The 16,354-nt window shown below is 40.6% G+C and overlaps 1 protein-coding gene across 1 annotated transcript in view; it reads right to left on the reverse strand.

The window, feature by feature from the left end:
• LOC120541278 (transmembrane channel-like protein 3) overlaps nt 1-16,354 on the reverse strand; it is a 57,082-nt gene that overhangs the window by 35,977 nt on the left and 4,751 nt on the right. The window contains exons 3-7 of the mRNA XM_039772761.1: nt 15,726-15,801; nt 8,816-8,897; nt 7,540-7,646; nt 4,334-4,432; nt 4,025-4,167 (exon numbers count right to left, since the gene is read on the reverse strand). Coding sequence (XP_039628695.1) covers nt 4,025-4,167; nt 4,334-4,432; nt 7,540-7,646; nt 8,816-8,897; nt 15,726-15,801 — 507 coding nt within the window. The remainder of the gene's footprint in view (nt 1-4,024; nt 4,168-4,333; nt 4,433-7,539; nt 7,647-8,815; nt 8,898-15,725; nt 15,802-16,354) is intronic.

The raw sequence follows: 16,354 nt of genomic DNA on the forward strand, positions 1-16,354 counted from the left end.
CACCGTCTCTGAAGCCCACAAGGCCTGGAGCCAATTAACTCTGAGGGCCTTCCTGCAATCCTTACCAAGATATGGCCTACAAAAAATGCAGCATCTTTCCAGACACTAGAAGCTAATTTTAGCAATAAAAACTCAAGCAAGGAAGTGGAGGACGGTCCCAATGTCAAAAGGACTGTGCCTACCATATCCCCCTGGGGCCCTGATGCGTTCTGAGGAAACCGTTGGGAATGGGGTCATTCCCAAATAACCTAACACCTATGTTTAGGACTTAGGGCAAAATCCAGGATACCACAAAATGCCACACTAACATGGAGAAGAACATACAGAATTCACACAATTATCAAGTGGGCCCAGAGATTGAATCCTAGGATACAAAGTCCATGCAACAGCACTGCTATCCACCACAGCACCATGTAAAGAAATATGAAGCTAAAGAAGCCTGAGAGCAATGGTTAATAGCACTGCCGGCTGGCTGTTCTGGTGCATTAGTTGTTATTAAATAGCTCCGCTTATGGTATGTCTGCATGAAACAGGAACAGAAAAGTCAATTGTATTTTGCAGCTTTTTAGCAGAAGGATGAACCATAATAAAAGGTGAGTTGTCATAATTGCAAAATTGAGCTGTTGTGAGTGCCACTGAAGACAGATGGGCATCCCAACAGAATGACACCATGACTTCGGGACAACATGGAAGGTGCCAGGGGATGCATGAGCAGAAGCCAGAGGCCAGGAGCATTTCTGTTCCCCCATACATTAGGGTAGCAGTGGTCCGTTGGAGTTGTCCCAGCTTGGACACCCACAGGGGTCCGGAAGTGCCACCCTGTTGACATTCCCTAGGGGTGCTGTCAGGAGAGGACTACCCTGGTCATCAAACAACCCAGAAGTACTCTCCACAAGTCATGCCAGGTCACCAGAAGCCATTCCGGGTCTAGCATAAAAGGTGCCCGCTGCCCCTGAGTTGTGATTCAGCGGGCAACACTCAAACAAAGAGTCATTGTTTTGTATGATTATTGGCCGTACTTTATTGGATTGGTGTTTGCTGGATTAAAAAATCAATTATATGAACCCGTGACGGTGTCGGACATTATTTTCTCTGGAGTTTGGGGCTTGGTGGCACCACCTACTGGTTACAATATATATATATATATATATATATATATATATATATATTTCCTGTAAAAGTCTTTTAAGTGGAGATACAATTGATTCAAACAAATGGACAAAATGAACATTTTAAGATTCATAAATATCATGAAATCCCAATGGACTTCTGGTCCACTAACGCAGGGATTGCCTCCATGATTGGGACAAAGATTATTTAAACGGTGCATAAACAGAAGAGACATTTCCATTGAACATGTTGGATTAATGTAATTTCGTTTTTAATATGATGCAGCTAATAAGGCGCTCGCAGTACGTAATAACGCCAATAATTCTGTCTCCATGTGGCCCTCTGGGAATGCGTCTAATTAAATAAAATGACCTCGACTGTAACTTAGCAATAAGGCCAGCCCTGAATCGGACAAGGCTAACTCAATAAAAACTGTAAATACACGAGTCAATGAATGCTTCAAAAAGTGATTCTTTTACTTAATGATTTAGTAATTAATATTTAATAACCAGATAGTTCAAAGGGAAGTCCCAAGAGTAAATGATCTGATTGGGAACGCAGTAAACTGAATTAGATGTGATGGGTTTTAGATGTTTAAAAAAAATTAAACAAATAATTTCCTTGAAAGCTCTCAAGGGAGACTTCATAGATAAATATGGCGGTGTGAAAAAGTAAATGCACCCCAATGGCATTTTCAAAACCTTTGAACAGACAAACATTAGATCTTCATGCCAACAGGGCCTTCACTCTGAAAAAGAAACTTGCCAGAGTGCTTCTTCAGAGCATTTCCCAAAAGACCCGTCCACGTGAAGGTTTCAGAAAAAAACTTTTATTTATTTAGATCTATAATGGGTTCCAACCATTAACAGTCCTTCACAAAGGAAGGACCCTGGGGAGAGAACATGTACAGGGCATTACCTCTCCTGGAGCCCTAGATGGCAGCAGTGCCTCAGATTCCCATAGGGCTTCATGGGAGTTGGAGTTCGGTACAGCCCTGTTGGGTTCCATGAGTGCCACCAAAGGGTGCTGCAGGGATGTGGAGACCTAATTTGTCAGACATCCACCTCATCCAGAAGTACTTCTGGACCACGCTAGGAAGAACTCCTGGGTACAGGATAACAGAAGCCTGCTGCCCGGGGGCAAAGCTTGCTGGAGGAACAGTGGAGGCACAAGAAAAGATAGAGAAAGAGATGGAGAGAAGAAGATAAAGGCATTTCTGTGTGCTCGCTTTTATTATTGTGCTTCTTTGTGCTTGGTGGTACTGTACTATGCTGTGGAAAACAAGGGAAAAGCTTTTCCCACTGAAATAAAGCCCATGTGTGTTGCTGCGCTTGTACTTTGTGTCTGTCTGTGTCAGACTTAGGGAAGTGTGTCACCTTGACCTGTCAGGCACTGCTTGCATGAAGATCTCCTGTTAGGCTGTTCAAATATGTGGAAAAAGTCAACCATTTTCATTTTGCGTGACTGTAGACAGATTGATAAGACACTCTGTAAAGTTGGATAGATAGATAGATAGATAGATAGGAAAGGCACTATATAGATAGATAGATAGATAGATAGATAGATAGATAGATAAATAGATAGATAGATAGATAGATAGATAGATATATAATAGATAGATAGATAGATAGATAGATAGATAGATAGATAGATAGATAGATAGATAGATAGATAGATAGATAGATAGGAAAGACATTATATGATAGATAGATAGATAGATAGATAGATAGATAGATAGATAGATAGGAAAGACATTATATGATAGATAGATAGATAGATAGATAGATAGATAGATAGATAGATAGATAGATAGATAGATAGAGGCATAGATAGATATATATGATAGATAGATAGATAGATAGATAGATAGATAGATAGATAGATAGATAGATAGATAGATAGATAGATAGATAGATAGATAGATGTGAAAAGCACTATATAATAGATCAGGGGTGCCCAATGCGTCGATTGCGATCGACCGGTAGATCTGAAAGGTAGTGCAGGTAGATTGCGTTGCATTCGAAAAAAATGTCTTTTAAAACGTTGGTCCATCATATATCCTCCCTATGGCATTTGCCACTTGATTGACATACAGAGCGGCCAGTCTGAGATCTCCTTTCTTCTAACACACTGGTCATCCCGCACGCAAGATCAAACGCGCAAGCTACTACAAAACTCCGGCTGTGATCTAGTTAGCCTTCCAATTTATATCGACTAAAGAAGGGATTAAAATAAAAAAAAAAAGTTTGGGGAGAGTATGGGCTGGATGTGGAATTGGAAGAGGATTTTTTTTCTCACAATGTCACAATCGAAGTGCGTTTGTCTCATCTGTCAATCTATCACTGCTATTCCAAAGAAGGAAAATGTGGAAAGGCACTTTTGAACTGTTCATAAAAAATACGAAACTGACTTTCTTCCGAAAATTGATCTGAGAAAGTGAAAGGAGAGGGAACTAAAATCTCAGCTGAGACACAATGGAAGGCGTGGGTACAATTTGACAGCATACGCTACACAAAGCAGATTGAAAATTGTCTGTCAGACTTAATCTAATGGAAAAAAAGAAACGATTTGAGTGTTGCCCAATGTAGCGGAGAAAGAGCAGCGTTTCTTCTTCACAAATGTACTCAAGTAAAAGTAAAACGTATGGTGCAGTTAAACTACTCTTAAAAGTACAATTTTTTTTAAAAAGTTACTCAAGTAAATGTAAAGGAGTAAATGTAACTCGTTACTACCCACCTCTGATACTCAGTAGATTTATATACAGTATATATACAGTATATCATTTTTAATGTAGGTAGATCATTTTGACCTGGTCATTTTAAAAGCAGCTTACAAACCGAAAAATTGTGGGCACCCCTGTAACAGATACAGTAGATAGAAATTTCAAAATAACATAAACTTATTCCTTACTTACTTCCTCAGCAGAATAATAAAACTGCTGGCAAAAACCGCCATTCCAACTAGAAAGTATGCCAGAGGCAGACGGTAGCCAGCCTTGCCAATCTTTCTGTCTTTTCCATAGTAGCCATAAAACAGGACAGAATACTGAAGGTAGCCCTGCGAAAAGAAGAACAACAACATGAGGATCACCGTTGTGAGACAGCTGGCCTGTCTGAAATTAAAGCCATTGCAGAGCGATAACGAAGCGGTTTTCTGCAAATCTGCTGGGTGCAGTTTTAACAAAGTAGTAAAAAAAAAACAAAATAAAACATGACAGCCTTGCCCCGAGTGACCAGATGGTGTCCAGGTCCTGTGCCGAAGACAGATGCCCCTTTGGGATGGTCTTGCTGGCTGTGGTTCCAAATGGCGCGCCTGCCAGCAGCTAATAAAAAAGAAAAAAATGTACAACACAAACGTTATGGCCGAACAGACGTTGTGGGGGGGCTTTACAGAGGTAACTGCAGTCAGCATCCTGACACTTTAATCTCTAATAGTGGGGTCCTTTGACAACATTGGACGCGTTCACCTAAACTAAAGTGCTTGGTCCAGTAGATTGCAAGAACTTCACTAAACATAATGAACGGATAAATGAGCTAACTATTGGACTTGTTGAATGCCCTTCCTGGTTCAAAGTTAAAAATATTGGGGACTGGGAGACTGGAATATTTGTAATAAATGTTGTGGTGTTATAAATCACTTTGGGTCAATTACTGGGTTTGGGTAAATTAGGATAAAATAAGAATTCAGGAGAAGATAATTAGGATGTTCCCCCTTACTTTTGGCTGATTGTCTTCAGTCTGTTACATTACACCCTGACTTCTGTTAATTTTTTCTTTCTTATTGTTAGTTTTGCATTATTATTTCTCATGTCGTTAAGTAATTGCTTTTAATGCTAAATATTGTTAAATTGTTATGCATTACACATACAAGGGTAAATCAAAAAGTGCAGGCAATTTGGAAATTACACTGTAACTGCAACGGATGGAAGCCGACGCTATACAACAGGCTTGCAATGGCTTATGGGTAGTTTGACCACGCACCGTTCAGCGCTTGACTAGTTCGTCTAGTTCAGTGAAAGGCAACCTTTATCGAGTTGCGGCGCACTAAGTCCAAAAATTTTCTTTCGCGGCGCACCTGAGGGACGGCCCATAAATAAAGTCGTGACGACACAATCTATGGACAATCGCCAATAAAAACAGTTCATTTTACAAGTTTGAAAGACATTTTATTAATAAAGGAATCAAATGATAAATCTTAAATTTAATTAATGTGAACGTTGAGATTGTTTTTTAGCACATATGAGATTGATGCAAGGATCAATTTTCGAAAGACAGACGCGCATTTCCTTGCCGATCATTTGAAGTCTCTCGCGTTTCTTAGACTTTATTATATAGTGTTCCGCTATCTGTTTTTCCAACATAATTTTTTTTTTAAACATTATCTTTTTAATCAACCCAAAGTTCCAAAACACTAGCAATTTTAAATATTTTACGAGCAAAATGACACCTTTTATTGACTAACTAAAAAGATTACAGTATGCAAGCTTTCGAGGCAACTCAGGCCCCTTCTTTGCCTCGAAAGCTTGCATACTGTAATCTTTTTAGTTAGCCAATAAAAGGTGTCATTTTGCTTGGCTTTTCTCTACATTCATAATGGCTAACACGGTACAACAACCTAGTACTATAAATATTTTACAAAAGGTTTCGCGGCTTCCCTAGAAAATCCCGCGCACCGGTTGCCCGACAATGGTCTAGTTGAATCCAACGGTCAATCAAACATGGACGCACCACTATAGGACTGCACCATCGTTGAACAATGCACCATAGTAAGATTTCTGTGATTAGAGGGCAGGAAACCTACTGAAACTCCCAGAAGGATGTTGGCTCGTGTAGATCAGTGAGGTGTTTGGGTGAACTTTACGCCAACCTAAACTGCCCCGTCACACCTAATCGGAAGATCTTGTCATCCGAAAATGAAAACGTGAAAAGAGTGAATATCAAGGATAGCGAGGACTAAAGTTATAAACTCGTCTGGAGATTCATGAGGCGAAGATCCTGAGCGATTTAGGATTTAGACCTGGCCTGACTTCATATAATGAGAAACTGTTTGATTGCTTTCATGTAAGTTGTCTGAACTGTTAGATCACAGCGAGTTACGGCAAGTTCAGGAAATCTGTGAAATTTTGGGTACTGCAGAGAATCGGCAAACACTTGTCACGCATGCTCGTCATGGGGTCATCTTCCAGGTTCCTCCCAGGTACTTAATACCACCATGAGGCCGAGAAGGGGTACTGCCGCCAACTGTATTATCTTCATTTGCCTCCACAGGACACTGTAAGGACAACTGACTCCACCCCTTGACCATATAAGCCCATACTTAAGAAGGAGCCGGAAAGACAAGTACATTCAAGCCAAAACAAGGTCTTGATAGACTGCACTTCTATATTAGAACACAAGAGGGGGACATTTCGCTTTTTAATTGTGCCATCGAGCGCACCTTTTTTTTTTTGTCTTGAAGTAAACAGGGACAGCCCTAACATTAATGGTTGTTATCCACCAGGTATTTATTACTTCGGAGGACCACACACCTCTCATTTCAGATGCTACTCTAATGCTGGATGGGTTTCCTCAGACGGAGTGGATAAAGCAGGAAAGGGAACTGGAGATTTTTGTGAATGTGCAATGGTGGTAAAAGTGGAGCAGAGCAGCGTTACAACTAAAACATGTGATTAAGACATTGAAATGCGGATTAAATTTGTCCAAGTCACTGCCCAGGGAAATACGTTACATCATTCTGGCAGACTCAAAACACAGAAACGATTCACTCTCTACTAATATCTTAATGCCCCAAGTACCCCCAAGTCATCATGCATCACGGCTTGTGCAGATCCATCGCTGATATCCTGAACAGCAACAGTGGACAACGCAATCCGTCGGTCTTCGCCGGGTTGATATGAGGCTTGTATGTGCGCCACGTTGATGACTTTGTTGGCTGCACTTGATCTTCACGCTTTCAATCTTTCTGCCCATTCATAAACTTTCCGATGAGTCCTGCAGCTTTCATTTCCGTACTGAGCCAACATTCTGGGGGTGAATTTCAGCAGCTTTTACTCCATCTGCCGTACATTGGTGCAATCTTGTAGCAGACTAAACTAAACGAATAGCAGAACGCCGCACTGTGTGCGGTCAAACTACCCATAAAGCATTGCAAACCTGTTCTATCCGTTGCGGTAAGCGCGTCATTTTCCAATTGCCCTTAATCTGAACATCTCCTGCTTGTCTGTTCCAATATGTTAAAAATGTCAACAGCTTAGATGAGGTGTATGTACTTTGTCACATGACTGCAGAGTGGCATGGTCACCTCACACTCCAGCACGGACACAAAAACACAAGATATTTTAGATCAATGCCCCCTAGGAAGGAAACAAACGTTCTTCTCCCAACAACCCCACAAATCCCATCTATCTGTGGACTAAAACGTTGGACTCACCTCTGGCAGTATAACAAATGCTCCCGTCATGATAGTTAGTACAATGTTGATTCCGAAAAGCCACCTTAGGAAAATGAAGTACGAGGCAACTCCGGAGCCAAAATGACCTTCAGGAATGAATGAATAAGACGTAATTAGTGAGAGGGAAATCGACTTGACTCGCTGAAACAAGAGGGTAGCCGTTAAAGTGGCAGAAATACAGTATCTCCTGCTGTTAACGTCACAGTCCTGCAGGCGTCAGGGGCCAGGATGCACAAAGCTGGGCAGGCCGCTTAACTTGATTTACTCCGCAGAAAGAGCAATTGTTTTGAAGCCATTCCTTTCAGCGTAATGATTTTTCCTTTTAAAGCCAATTCACAATGAAGTACACGTCATTCATTTAAAGGCAAGCAGGACATTCTTTACTATTAAGCTGAAGAACAATTTGCTAATGTACTCGATATTTTACCAAAGGGCTCCTGTTCCAAAAAACAGATCAATGCAATCAAGCGCGCCCACGCGTACGTCAGTCAGCCATTGTCCCACCCGCTATATCCTAACACAGGGTCGCGGGGATCTGCTGGAGCCAATCACAGGGCGCAAGGCAGGAACAAACCCTGGGAAGGGCACCAGCCCACCACAGGGCACACACACACACACCAAGCACACACCAAGGACAAATGCACCTCACCTGCATGTCTTTGGACTGTGGGAGGAAACCCACGCAGACATGCAAACTCCACACTGGGAGGACCCGGGAAGCAAACCCGGGTCTCCTAACTGCAAGGCAGCAGCACTATCCACTGCGCCACCATGCCTTGTTATTATTATTATTATTACTACTCAGGGATTCATTTGTTTAATTGTCTTATTATCTTTCCTGTGAGTCTGAATCCTTGATTTTTTTTATATTTCTGCCACTGTATGCATCTGAATTTCCCCTTGGGTTTATTAAAGATGATCTAATCTAATCTAGTGTTCTTTCTTTTTGGAGATAAGCATTAATGAGGACTTAATCAACAGGAACAGAGGAAAAGGACCATATAAGGCAGATGTACCCATGTGACACCCAAGTGACATCCTGAATAAAACCCACATGACTAGAGACCGGCATTACTGCCATTTACAACATGGAAAAAAACACACACAAAATGGCACCCATAAACCAAACAATATTCAAAATGGCAACCACTTTTATAGTAATATGAAATAAAAATGATAAAGAGTATTTTGTGTTAACATATTTTATTTTTTATCTTGGTTTAATGCCCTATGTTTGTTCATACCTCATACTTACTTTCTATCTTCTTTATCCTGACTTCCCAAGGAACGAAAAGAACAACAACATTATACGCCAAGCGTGAAAACTTCCTCAGAAGCTGCAGAAAAGTAAAGAACAAAAAGAAAAGAAAATCTTGAAACCCAACAACACTTAAGGGGTGGAGTGTATAGGTTATGCACCGATCAGTCATACGCCATTAAAAGCACTGCCCGGTGAAGTGAATCATATTGATTATCTCATGACAATGGAGGGATATCGTAGGCAGCAAGGGAACAGTCACTTCTTAAAAGCTGGAAAAATGGGCAAGCGGAAGGAACCGAGAGACTTTGACAAGGGTCAGACGGGGAATAGCTGGACCACTGGGGTCAGAGCATCTCCAAAATGGCAGGTCTTGTGAGGTGTTCCTGGTTTGCAGCAGTTAGCACCTACCAAAATTGGTCTAAAGAAGGACAATCAGTTACCGGCGTCAGTGTCATGGGCGCCCCAGGTTGATTAGAGAATGGTAGCCCGTCTGGTCCGGTCCCACAGAAGAGCTACTGGCGCAAAAATTGCAGAAAAACTTCACAGAGCATTGCAGCCTGCTGTGTAGCCACAGACTGGTCAGAGTGCCTATACTGACCCTTGTCTACCACCAAAAACACCTATAATGGGCACATGAGTGTCAGAAGTGAACTATAGAGCAATGGAAGAAGGTGGCCTGGTGTGATGAGTGACATTTTCTTTTAGATCCTGTGGACGGCTGGGTGTGTGTGCGTGGAAGAGATGGCAGCAGGATGCACTATGGGAAGAAAGCAGTGTGACGCTCTAGGCTTCTTCTAGGGTCCTGGCATTCATGTCGAGGTTACTTTAACATGTACCACCAACCTAAAGATTGTTGCAGACCACCTACACTCTGTCATGGCAACAGTACTCCTTGATGGTAATGGCTTCTTTCAGCAGGATAATGCACCCTGACACACGGGCAAAATTGTTTAGGAATGCTTTGTGGAACGTGACAAAGAGTTCAGTCTCTTGACTTGGCTTCCATATTTTCCAGATCTCAATCTGACTGAGCGTCTGTGAGATGTTCCGGAAAAAAACAAGTCCAATTCATGGAGGCCCCACCTCAGCTTACTGACAGGACTGAAAGGATCCGCTGCTGACGTCTAATTGCCAGAGGTTACCTTTGGAGGTCTTCTGGAATCCACACCTTGAAGGTTCACAACTGTTGAGGGGGGCTTACACAAGATTAGGCAGGTACTTTAAATGGTCTGGCTGGTTGGGGTGTATCTGTTACGGCCAAAACCCAAAGTTCGGCCAGTTCCCGAATTGGCCAGCCATTTCGCATTTTGGCCGAGAGGTGTGGCCAAAGTCCGAATTACTAGAAATGACCAGTGTGTATGCTACTTTGGCCAGCCATTTTGCGAAGTGATGAGGACTCCCTGACCAAAATTCGATGTGCTGATGTAAGAGTGTCCGCTCAAGGTGCGAAGACGCTTAAAAACTTCACATGCAGATTCAGAAGTGAGTTTTCCATTCTGCACGAGAAACTCCTCAAAGTGGGTCTTGTTCAGAAAGCAGACGCCACTTGAGACGGCCTTCCCCTCGCACAGCACTAACCTTAAGGTCAATAAAAATAAAATAAAATAGGTCCCTGATGTTAAGTCACTATTTTAGGGCTTAAATGATAACAGAAATGTGAAACCTACTTATAAACCTAATCGTAATTATTGTGAAACAACCAAGTGGCGTCCGCTTTCTGAACAAGAGCCGCCAAGGCTACACTCGATGCAATTGCACTGCTAAGTGCACAACAAATCGCTGCTCGTGCCTTTTGTCTTGCGACTTTGGTCGATTGTCCCGTGCCATTTCGCAAACTGGCTGGCCAAATCTCAAAATCGAGGAAAAGATCGGACATTGGCCAATCAATTTACAGGCGACATTGGCCATTTCCCGTTTTGCCCGATTTCGGGTTTTGACTGTAACATATCTATTATAAGAATTCCTGTGTTTCCCGTCCAGAGTTGGTTTATTTCTTGCAGTCACTTGAGCTGTCTCTCTGTCTCTTTCAATAGGGAATTACATGAGATCAGAAAATAAAACTTATAATAGAAACGTGTTCAGCTAATTATGACAGTCTTCCAGTACATCCGACAGACATCTTTACTTCCGATGTAGGACATCAACCTCATATTTTCAAAACTTTTTTACTTAACGAGAAAAAAGAAAGTAGGCAGGGCCTTCAACTTATCAAAAGGCCAAAGCTAGACTGAGCAATCTTTGTAATTAATAAAGCACCATCAATCTACATGGTAAAAGTCAATTAATTTTAATGGTGCTACCAAGACTTTAATGCATGCCTTTGGAGAATTTTAATTAAACTCAGCAATAAGAACTGGCTATAAATTTAACCGGTTGCTTTGAGCAAGTGCAGTCTTTTGCTTTGCTTGTGATTATGTGAGCTGAAATTGCTCGTTGGATGGATCTAAAAAAGCGGCACAATTAGAAGGAAGCCATCCATCCATCCATCCATTCACCTACTGAGCCGCCGTTATTCTGTCGCAGAGTTTCACTGGGATGCATCATGGACTGTCGGCTCTCATTGGAAGTCACGGTGTGTTCAGGAGCTTCAAAATGATATTGTGTTGGATGGATATCTTCTGAAATGATCAGACGGGGACGGTACAGAGATGAACAAAATGCAGGAAGCAGGAGAACGCATCGTCTATGAGGAACTGTGTGAAAAGACTTTTCGGGAGGGTTTTTTTTTTTTTCTGTCCTCCTGGCCTTACTTTATTCTTTGTTATTTAGTAATGTCTAATCTTATTTTTTTTTCTTTATATATTTTTATTTTCATCTTGTAAAGCACGTTGAGTTACATCATTGGTCTGAAAATGTGCTCTAGAAATAAATGGTGTTGTTGAGGTGAGGTGGCTAAAGAGCTTTGGGCTTGAAACCAAACACAGCTCAACTTCTATCACTTCACTGTTAAAAGTATCCCGACTGGATGCATCACAGTGAGGTTTGGTACCCTGACTTGCCAGGATTGCAAACTCCTCCAAAGGACTGTCCGTACAGCTTCTACAATGATGGGGGCAAACTGTCCACAGCTTCATACCATCTGCTTAACCAGATGTCTGAGGAGAGCTGAATCTGCCATCTCTGGTGACAGCCATCCAGCTCACCCCCTGCTCTCACTTCTGCCTTCTGGGAAGCACTGCTGGAGCTCCACCACTCGCTCCAAACGCTTCAGGACCAGATAAGATCACCGAACTCCAGTATCCTGAGCCTACCTGCCCAGCAATGTGTGCTGGTTTATGTGGGATTGCACTTTACATTACTTTTGCTTTTGAACTCTTATCTTATCTTATCTTATCTTACATGGGCTTATCCCGTCTTACCTAACCTAACTTTCCTTATCTTATCTTACATGGGCTTATCCTATATTACCTCACCTTACTTTCCTTATTTATTTATTTATTTATTTATTTATTTATTTATTTTCTACTCTTATTTATTTACTGCATGTATTTATTTATGGTGTTTATTTATTTATTAATGTATTTATCTTCTGCTACAGTTCAATTCCCGGGTCCTCCCTGTGTGGAGTTTGCATGCTCTCTCCGTGTCTGTGTGGGTTTCCTCCCACAGTCCAAAGACATGCAGGTTAGGTGCATTGGTGATTCTAAATTGTTCCTAGTGTGCGCGCACCCTGTGATCGGTTGGCACCCTGCCCAGGGTTTGTTTCCTGCCTTGTGCCCTGTGTTGGCTGGGATTGGCTCCAGCAGACCCCTGTGACCCTGTAGTTAGGCTATAGCGGATTGGATAATGGATGGATCTTATCTTATCTTACATGGGCTTATTCTGTATTACCTCACCTTACTTTCCTTATCTTATTTATTTATTTATTTATTTATTTACTGCATGTATTTATTTATGGTGTTAATTTATTTATTTATTAATGTATTTATCTTCTACAGTTAGCAGACCAGGGTTCGCTTCCCGGGTCCTCCCTGCGTGGAGTTTGCATGTTCTCCCCGTGTCTGTGTGGGTTTCCTCCCACAGCCCAAAGACATGCAGGTTGTCCCTAATGTGTGCTTGGTGTGTGGGTGTGTGTGATTGTGTGCCCTGCAGTGGGCTGGCGCCCTGTCCAGGGTTTGTTTCCTGCCTTGCGCCCTATGTTGGCTGGGATTGGCTCCAGCAGACCCCCCGTGACCCTGTAGTTAGAATAAAGCGGGTTGGATAATGAATGGATGGATGATCTTCTGCTACTCTTACTTATTTACTGTATTTATTTTTACTTCACCACAACAGTGGCACAGGAATTTCACTATGCTCTCACGGTGTGTGTGACAGTAATGATCTCCCTCTGCAAATGGAGGCTCAGTTACATGAAATGATTCATTCTGTGACAAGCACTCTAATAATGACTCAGTCTTCATATGTGGTGACTTCAGCCTTGTGGAAGTGTCTCTGATTCTTCATATACATGAAGTCCAAGCTTATGACAATGGCGTTAATGATCTGTTGGGCATGTGCTGCCTACGTACATTACATGCAGAAATCAGCAGAAATTCCCAAAACAGGAGAAGGGCTCGGCTGCAGACCTCCAGTGACAGGCCACACTGTGGCTCCACCAGATGTAGGACCATGTGATATCATTTAGGACGCTGCAGCTGGAGGTGTAAAGTGGCTGCCTTGAAAATGTGCTGTTCAGTTAGTCCCTGGACTAGAATATTGGTTTAGTGGATAACTCTTATATTCTTTATATACCTTCACCCTATTGGAGCTCTTTTTAGGAAATTTCACATTTCTTTTCACTGCTATGCTGATGATACTCAGGTTTATATTCCTGTCTGCATCTCTGCAATGAATCAACTGCACAACTGAACTAAGATCCTGGATGGCTAATAATTTTCCTGGTTTGAATCAAAATTAAACGGAGGTGCTTATACAGGGTCCATCGGCTAAAGCCCAAATTGGTCTTGGACTTCTCGGCTTTTTCTCTGTCTTTTCCAAACCTCAAGTCCACAATCTTGGTGTTATCTTTGACAGTAAGCTCTCTTTTGAGAAACAGATTAATTCTGTAGTCACGAGTTGCTTTTTCCAGCTTCGTCTATTGGGTAAGATCGAGCCTTTTCTATCTTCTAGAGATCTTGAGAAAGTTACTCGTGCTTTTATCTTCTCTCGCCTCGATTACTGCAACTCGCTGTATTCTGGGATTAGCAAATCTCTGATATGCAGGTTACAGGTGGTCCAGAATGCCGCCGCTCGCTTTCTGGTTGGGACAAGAAAGTCTGATTCTGTTTCTCCAATATCAGCTTCTCTACACGGGCTGCCTGTCAGTTTTCAAATTGATTTTAAAATCTTGTTGCTAGTTTTTAAATCTTTACATGGGCTCGCTCCTGCCTATTTATCTGAATTGTGTGTTTTACATCAGCCATCTAGAGTGCTGAGATCTTCTGGTCAGTTGTCTCTTGTTGTCCCTTCGTACCGAGTGTCAAACTAAGGGGGACAGACAGGACTTGTGCTGCTGCGGCTCCTCGCCTCTGGAACTCTTTACCTCAGCGTTTCTCAACCTTTAAGTATTTGCGACCCAAGTTTTCATAACAGTTTTATGAAACAATTTTCGCTGCCCACCCATAACATTTTTTTGAATTGTAGATGCCTATTTTATTATACCTACTTAACTTTTATTGACATTTATCTAACTCTATATTTATTGTTCTAGTATCAGAATGTAGTTTAAGTTAATTTGTTTTGGTTTCAACAGATTTTTTTTCAAATTTTTGATTCTTGTTTTCTTTTTTCACATCTGTGCGCCCCCCTTTTTGTTACTTTGCGCCCCCCTAGGGGGGCCCGCCCCACAGGTTGAGCACCACTGCTTTACTTCGTCACATAAAGGAGTCGTCTACAATTCAAAAAGAGATTAAAGACTCATTTCTATTCACTTGCATTCCGTGCTCTTTAGTATGGTTTCCTCATTGTGATTATTTAACATTACTTCTGTTTATTGTTTACAGTATTTTATTTATGTTCATTTATTTTATTTTCTATTTATTTTAATTGTATGTTTTTTCTTCTTTTACTGTAAAGCACTTTGGCCACAGCATTCCTATGTTGTTTCAAATGTGCCATATAAAGAAAATGACACAATCAACAAACAAACAAACAAACAAACAAATAAATAAATAAGGTTTGACTTTGTTTTCCTTGTAAAGCTTGAAATTATAAATTAATGAGTGTATTACTATAACAACAAAAGTTTTTTTTTGTACATTTGCACTGCACCAGAAATGGTCTGAAAACTAGTTATATACAGTATGTCATATACATTAAAATTTCTAAACTATGCTCTTATCTTAAATGTGCTTTTTTACAAATTAGATTTACAGGTTAAGAGGGTGTTTTTTGCAAGAATACAAAATAAAAAATAAAAGCACCGATAGATAGATAGATAGATAGATAGATAGATAGATAGATAGATAGATAGATAGATAGATAGATAGATAGATAGATAGATAGATAGATAGATAGATAGATATGAAAGGTACTATATGATAGATAGATAGATAGATAGATAGATAGATAGATAGGTAGATAGATAGATAGATAGATAGATAGATAGATAGATAGATAGATAGATAGATAGATAGATAGATAGATAGATAGATAGATAGATAGATAGATAGATAGATAGATAGATAGATGTAGTAGGCAAGATTAAAATGTAGATAGATTAACAAGAAAGTTATTGGATAGATAGATAGATAGATAGATAGATATGAAAGGTACTATATGATAGATAGATAGATAGATAGATAGATAGATAGATAGATAGATAGATAGATAGATAGATAGATAGATAGATAGATAGATAGATAGATAGATAGATAGATAGATAGATAGATAGATAGATAGATAGATAGATAGATGAACTGCATACTTCAGCTCCAGCAGCTTGATAGCCTCTTGTCCTGGTCAGTCTGCCTTCATATTTCAGCACAATCTCTTTAGCTTGCCTGCCAAAAAAGGAAGTCTTGTGTTAATAACTGTAATAAGAAAATGTTACATAAGTGCTCAATGGTTAGAGTTGGAGTTTTTAGAGTTGTCTGTATTCTATAACACTTCCCAGATTTCTAAACGTGTTTCTTCAATTTCACTGTTAATGATATTCTTTTTTTTCGTTTTTTCTTTCTTTCTTTCTTTCTAACACTGAGTATGTAAAAAACGATTTGTCGGTGGAGTAGCCAATCACGTTTAAAACTGTAATAGGCGGGGTTTGTTTTTCTGCTGTGCCCTCGTGACTTCTCTCTTAAATTAACTTCAGTCCCGTTAGCTCATCTGCTTTGCTGCTTGCTGGCGCTGATTTCATCTGAGTAGAAGTTTTTTTTTTTTTCTGGAAATGAAATCAAAGGACAAGATCTGTAATGCAGACATTGCAAGATTAATAAATGATCATTTTATGATACATATTGATTTTTTTAAATTCAGTTTTAAACATCAGGGTTTCTGATTTCAAATTTAATTAAACAACTGAACAGTGTATACAATAATGCATCTGTTGTTTCTGTT

Source organism: Polypterus senegalus, chromosome 12, assembly GCF_016835505.1.
Source record: "Polypterus senegalus isolate Bchr_013 chromosome 12, ASM1683550v1, whole genome shotgun sequence".
NCBI lineage: Eukaryota > Metazoa > Chordata > Cladistia > Polypteriformes > Polypteridae > Polypterus > Polypterus senegalus.